Source organism: Oncorhynchus nerka, linkage group LG13 (genome assembly GCF_034236695.1).
Source record: "Oncorhynchus nerka isolate Pitt River linkage group LG13, Oner_Uvic_2.0, whole genome shotgun sequence".
Classification (NCBI taxonomy): Eukaryota; Metazoa; Chordata; class Actinopteri; order Salmoniformes; family Salmonidae; genus Oncorhynchus; species Oncorhynchus nerka.
In genome coordinates this window covers 19,094,615-19,101,616 of record NC_088408.1, presented here as the reverse complement: position 1 = coordinate 19,101,616, position 7,002 = coordinate 19,094,615, and the positions used below count along the sequence as shown (strand labels likewise).

Genomic DNA, 7,002 nt, shown 5'->3' with positions numbered 1-7,002 from the left:
ATGGAGAACTACCAATCTGACATGAGAACTACCAATCTGACATGGAGAACTACCAATCTGACATGGAGAACTACCAATCTGACATGGAGAACTACCAATCTGACATGGAGAACTACCAATCTGACATGGAGAACTACCAATCTGACATGGAGAACTACCAATCTGGAGAACTACAATCTGGAGAACTACCAATCTGACATGGAGAACTACCAATCTGACATGGAGAACTACCAATCTGACATGAGAACTACCAATCTGACATAGAGAACTACCAATCTGACATGGAGAACTACCAATCTGACATGAGAACTACCAATCTGACATAGAGAACTACCAATCTGACATGGAGAACTACCAATCTGACATGAGAACTACCAATCTGACATAGAGAACTACCAATCTGACATGGAGAACTACCAATCTGACATGGAGAACTACCAATCTGACATGAGAACTACCAATCTGACATAGAGAACTACCAATCTGACATGAGAACTACCAATCTGACATAGAGAACTACCAATCTGACATGAGAACTACCAATCTGCATTTCTGGAGGGCAGTTGATAAGCGGATCATGGGAGGAGCGGGAATGCACGCCCGCTCGCTCACTCACTCACTCACTCACTCACTCACTCACTCACTCACTCACTCACTCACTCACTCACTCACTCACTCACTCACCACTCACCTCACTCACTCACTCACTCACTCACTCACTCACTCACTCACACTCACTCACTCACTCACTCACTCACTCACTCACTCACTCACTCACTCATCACTCACTCACTCACTCACTTACTCACACTCACACTCACACAGTGGATAGGAGAGAGGGAGGTGAGGGAACACGCAGCATAGCAGTCCACGGTAGCACATCATAGAATGGAAATGCTAGTATGCAACAACGTACAGTATTTTATATTTGTTTTTATTAAGGATCCCCATTTTCTGCTGCCAAGGCAACAGCTATTCTACCTGGGGTCCAGCAACATTAAGGCAGTTGTATACAATTTAAAATATTGCATTTCATTATATTTCATAACACTCTTCAAAACACATTAAGTGTGTGTCCTCAGGCTGCTGAGGGGAGGACGGCTCATAATAATGGCCGGAACAGAGCAAATGGAATGGCATCAAACACAAGGAAACCATGTGTTTGATGTATTTGATACCGTTCCACTAATTCTGCTTCAGCCATTAACACGAGCCTATCCTCCCCAGTTAAGGTGCCACCAACCTCCTGTGAAATCCATGTGTACCTGTGTGTAGAGTGTGTCCCTTATTATGTGTACAGTAGGAGGATAGGGGGATAGGTGGGTAGTGGGGTAGGAGGGTTGGTGGGTTGGTGGGTAGGAGGGTAGGGGGAGGTGGATAGGGGTAGGATGGTAAGTGGGTAGGAGGGTATGGGGGTAGGTGGGTAGGAGGGTAGGTGGGTAGGGGGAGGTGGGTAGGGGTTAGCATGGTAAGTGGGTAGATGGGTAGGAGGGTATGGGGGTAGGTGGGTAGGGGGAGGTAGGTAGGGGGTAGGATGGTAAGTGGGTAGGTGGGTAGGAAGGTATGAGGGTAGGTGGGTAGGAGGGTAGGTGGGTAGGGGGGAGATGGGTAGGGGGTAGGATGGTAAGTGGGTAGGAGGGTATGGGGGTAGGTGGGTAGGTGGGTAGGGGGAGGTGGGTAGGGGGTAGGATGGTAAGTGGGTAGGTGGGTAGGAGGGTAGGTGGGTAGGTGGGTGGGAGGGTAGGTGGGTAGGATGGTAAGTGGGTAGGTGGGTAGGAGGGTATGGGGGTAGGTGGGTAGGGGGTAGGGGGGAGGTGGGTAGGGGTTAGGATGGTAAGTGGGTAGGTGGGTAGGAGGGTATGGGGGGTAGGTGGGTAGGAGGGTAGGTGGGTAGGGGGAGGTGCATAGGGGGTAGGATGGTAAGTGGGTAGGTGGGTAGGAGGGTATGGGGGTAGGTGGGTAGGAGGGTAGGTGGGTAGGGGGAGGTGGGTAGGGGTTAGGATGGTAAGTGGGTAGATGGGTAGGAGGGTATGGGGGTAGGTGGGTAGGGGAGATGGGTAGGGGTAGGATGGTAAGTGGGTAGGAGGGTATGGGGGTAGGTGGGTAGGTGGGTAGGGGGAGGTGGGTAGGGGGCAGGATGGTAAGTGGGTAGGTGGGTAGGAGGGTAGGTGGGTAGGTGGGTAGGTGGGTGGGAGGGTAGGTGGGTAGGATGGTAAGTGGGTAGGTGGGTAGGAGGGTATGGGGGTAGGTGGGTAGGGGGTAGGATGGAAAGTGGGTAGGTGGGTAGGAGGGTATGGGGGTAGGTAGGTAGGAGGGTAGGTCGGTATGGGGGAGATGGGTAGGGGTAGGATGGTAAGTGGGTAGGAGGGTATGGGGGTAGGTGGGTAGGTGGGTAGGGGGAGGTGGGTAGGGGTAGGATGGTAGGTGGGTAGGTGGGTAGGTGGGTAGGTGGGTAGGTGGGTGGGAGGGTAGGTGGGTAGGATGGTAAGTGGCAGGTGGGTAGGAGGGTATGGGGGTAGGTGGGTAGGGGGTAGGATGGAATGTGGGTAGGTGGGTAGGAGGGCATGGGGGCAGGTAGGCAGGAGGGTAGGTGGGTAGGGGGAGGTGGGTAGGGGGTAGGATGGTAAGTGGGTAGGTGGGTAGGAGGGTATGGGGGTAGGTGGGTAGGGGGTAGGGGGAGGTGGGTAGGGGTTAGGATGGTAAGTGGGTAGGTGGGTAGGAGGGTATGGGGGTAGGTGGGTAGGAGGGTAGGTGGGTAGGGGGAGGTGCGAGGGGGTAGGATGGTAAGTGGGTAGGTGGGTAGGAGGGTATGGGGGTAGGTGGGTAGGAGGGTATGGGGGTAGGTGGGCAGGAGGGTAGGTGGGTAGGGGGAGGTGGGTAGGGGTTAGGATGGTAAGTGGGTAGATGGGTAGGAGGGGTATGGGGGTAGGTGGGTAGGGGGAGATGGGTAGGGGGTAGGATGGTAAGTGGGTAGGAGGGTATGGGGGTAGGTGGGTAGGGGGAGGTGGGTAGGGGTAGGATGGTAAGTGGGTAGGTGGGTAGGAGGGTATGAGGGTAGGTGGGTAGGAGGGTAGGTGGGTAGGAGGGTAGGTGGGTAGGGGGACATGGGTAGGGGTAGGATGGTAAGTGGATAGGTGGGTAGGAGGGTATGGAGGTAGGAGGGTAGGTGGGCAGGATGGTAAGTGGGTAGGTGGGTAGGAGGGTATGGGGGTAGGTGGGTAGGGGGTAGGATGGAAAGTGGGTAGGTGGGTAGGAGGGTATGGGGGTAGGTGGGTAGGAGGGTAGGTGGGTAGGGGGAGGTGGGTAGGGGTAAGATGGTAAGTGGGTAGGTGGGTAGGAGGGTATGGGGGTAGGGTGGGTAGGGGGTAGGATGGTAAGTGGGTAGGTGGGTAGGAGGGTAGGCGGGTAGTGGGGAGGTGGGTATGGGGTAGAATGGTAAGTGGGTAGGTGGGTAGGGGGCTAGGTGGGTTGGAGGCTCGGAGGGTAGGTGGGTTGGAGGGTAGGTGGTAGGAGGGTAGGTATGGAACCTGAAGTCCATAAGAATATTTAATCACTCCATCTAAATCCGAAATAGCACCCTATTCCCTATATAGTGCACTACTTTTGATCAGTTCTCTGCCAAAGCCTATAACTTTCTCCAACTGTCTTGTTCCATTAGTGCATGAGGCCTGAGTCATGTTGATATTGACCCTCTCTTGACGAGGATTCATGAACTACATTAGAACACAGCCAGGGCTCTCTCCTCCATGCTTGACCGTGACAGCCATGGTTCAACTAGTCATGTCTGACTAAGAGCTCTGGATAATTAATGTGTTGCTTTATCTGCGCTGTTTTGTTGCCTGGGATTTAAAGGTACAACCAGTGATGTTGCCGTACAGATGTTCAATTGGTAATTTCAGTTGATTCTTGAAGAGTTTAATTTATAAATTCATCTTGAGCTTAGTACAACTGTCTTAGCCCATCATAACCCAAATATAAGAAGCATATTGAAAACCAAGGGGTGGAGCTACTGTAGAAAAACAAATCACAGATTGTGGCTTTTTGAGATGTAATAGTATGCTAGATGGTGGATTGTTCTCCTCAGCAATCGGTCGGCGATAAATCAAATGAAATGTTATTCGTCACGTGCTGAATACAACAGCTGTAGACTTGACCATGAAATGCTTATTTACAAGCCCTTTCCCAACAGTACAGAGTTAAAAAGTAAGAAACATTTGAAAGAAATTCTAAAGGACACAGTAACACAAAACAATAACGAGGCAAAATACAAGGAGAACCAGTACTGAGTCAATATACAGGTAATGAGGTAGTTGAGGTAATTGAGGTAATATGTACATGTAGGTAGGGGAAAAAGTCACTAGGCAATAATGATCGATAATAAACAGAATAGCAGCAGCGTGTGTGAAAGTGTGTCTATGTGTGAGTGTGTGTGTGTGTGTGGCATCAATATGAGTGTGTTTTTGTGTGTGTGTGTGTGTGTGTGTGTGTGTGTGTGTGTGTGTGTGTGTGTGTGTGTGTGTGTGTGTGTGTGTGTGTGTGTGTGTGTGTGTGTGTGTGTGTGTGTGTGTGTGTTGGAGTGTCAGTGTAGTATATGTGAGTTTGTGGGTAGAGTCCAGTGAGAGTGCATAGAGCCGGTGCAGGAGAGTCAGTGCAAATAAAAAGGGGTTAGGTATTTTAATAACTGTTCTGCAGTCTTATGGCTTGGGGGGTAGAAGCTGTTCACGAGCCTTTTGGTCCCCGACTTGTCGCTCCGGTACCCCTTGCTGTGCGGTAGAAGTGAGAACAGTCTATGACTTGGGTGGTTGGAGTATTTGACCATTTGTAGGGCTTTCCTCTGACACCGCTTGGTATGGAGGTCCTGGATGGCAGGAAGCTCGGCCCCAGTGATCAAATCAAATCAAAGGTTATTTGTCACGTGCGCCGAATACAGTGAAATGCTTACTAACAGGCTCTAACCAATAGTGCAAAAAAAGGTATTAGGTGAACAATAGGCAAGTAAAGAAATAAAAACAACAGCAAAAATACTATGAAAAATAACAGTAGCAATGTACTGGGCTGTACGCACTACCATCCTTATGGTCAGATGCCAAGCAGTTGCCATACCAAGCGGGGATGCAGCCAGTCAAGATGCTCTCAATGGTCCAGCTGTAGAACTCTGAGGATCTGAGGGCCCATGCCAAATCTTTTCAGACTCCTGAGGGGGGAAGAGTCATTGTCATACCCTCTTCACTACTGCACTACTGTGTTGGTGTGTTTGGACACCGAGGATCTTGAAGCTCTTGACTCACTCCACTTCAGCCCCGCCGATGTGAATGGGGGCGTGCTTGGCCCTCCTTTTCCTGTAGTCCACAATCAGCTCCTTTGTTTTGCTGACATTGAGGGAGAGGTTGTTGTCCTGGCACCACACTTCCAGGTCTCTGACCTCCTCCCTATAGACTGTCTCATTGTTGTCTGTGATTAGGCCTTCCACCGTTGTGTTGTTGGCAAACTGAATGATGGTGTTGGAGTCGTGCACTACCATGCAGTCGTTGTTGAACAGGGAGTACAGGAGGGGATTAAGCACTTACCCCTGAGGGGCCCCTGTGTTGAAGGTTAGCGTGGGGGATGTGTTGTTGCCTACCCTCACCACCTGGGGGCAGTCCGTCAGAAAGCCCAGAATCCAGTTGCAGAGGGAGGTGTTCAGTCCCAGGTGTTCAGTCCCAGGGTCCTTAGGTGTTTAACACTGAGCTGTAGTCAATGAACAGCATTCTCACGTAGGTGTTAATTTTGTCCGGGTGGGAAAGGGCAGTTTGGAGTGCAATAGAGATTGCGTCATCTGTGGATCTGTTAGTTAGTCATTTAAACAAGTTACTTTTGCGTTCTTGGGCGCTGGGACTATGGTGGACTGCTTGAAGCATGTAGGCATTACAGACTGGGTCAGGGAGAGGTTGGAAATATCCTGGTAATCCATCTGGCCCTGCGGCCTTGTGAATGTTAACCTGTTTAAAGGTCTCACATTGGCTACGGAGAGCTTGATCACACAGTTGTCCAGAACCGCTTGTGCTCTCATGCATGGCTCAGTGTTTCTAGCCTCGAAGCAAGCATAGAAAGCATTTTGCTTGTCTGGTAGACTCGCGTCACTGGGCAGCTCGCGGCTGGGTTTCCCTTTGTAATCTGTGATAGTTTGCAAGCCCTGTCACAGAGTGGGTGTAGTAGGATTCAATCTTAGTCCTGTATTGGCACTTTGCCTGTGTGATGGTTCTAATTAGTGTCCCACTCCTTGAAATCGGCAGCTCTAGGTATTAGCTCAGTGGGGATGTTGCCTGTAATACATGGATTCTGGTTAGGATATGTACATACGGTCACTGTGGGGACGACCTCATTGATACACTTATTAATGAAGCCGGTGACTGATGTGGTGAACTCCTCAATGCGATTGGATGAATCCCGGAACATATTCCAGTCTGTGCTAGCGAAACAGTCCTGCAGCTTATGTTCCGCTTCATCGGGCCACTTCTGTACTGCACATCACTGGGACTTCCTGTTTGAGTTTTTGCTTGTAAGTAGGAATCAGGAGAATAGAGTTATGGTCAGATTTGCCTAATGGAGGGCGAGGGAGACCTTTGTATGTGGAATAAAGCTGATCTAGATTTTAAAATTCAGCTGCATTAAATTCAACGGCCACGAGGAGTGCCGCTTCGTAAAGTACAGATACCCAAAAAAACTACTTAAGTAGTACTTCAAAGTATTTTTACTTAATTACTTTACACCACTGCCCTATACAGCTCGTTGAGTGAGGTCTTAAGTGCCTGTATCAGTTTATGGCAGTAAGTAGACAGCTTTGATAAATATAGATGGTAAATAGTATGGTCTACTGCATATCATGAGGTATTCTAACTCAGACGAGCAGATCCTCGAGACTTCCTTAATATTAGAGATTGCGCACTAGCTTTTAACAAAAATACACTAAAAGACTGTCACGCCCTGACCATAGAGAGCTTTTTATTCTCTATGTTGGTTAGG

General features: G+C 49.8%; 1 protein-coding gene across 1 annotated transcript; it reads right to left on the bottom strand.

Annotated features, from left to right (window-relative positions):
* Positions 1–1,460: 1,460 nt before the first annotated feature.
* Positions 1,461–3,767, bottom strand: LOC135574759 (adhesive plaque matrix protein-like). The gene is made up of 2 exons (XM_065026959.1): positions 3,756–3,767; positions 1,461–3,527 (listed from the first exon to the last, which is right to left on the bottom strand). Exons 1-2 carry the CDS (start codon positions 3,765–3,767, stop codon positions 1,461–1,463), a joined length of 2,079 nt encoding a protein of 692 aa, XP_064883031.1.
* Positions 3,768–7,002: the final 3,235 nt, after the last annotated feature.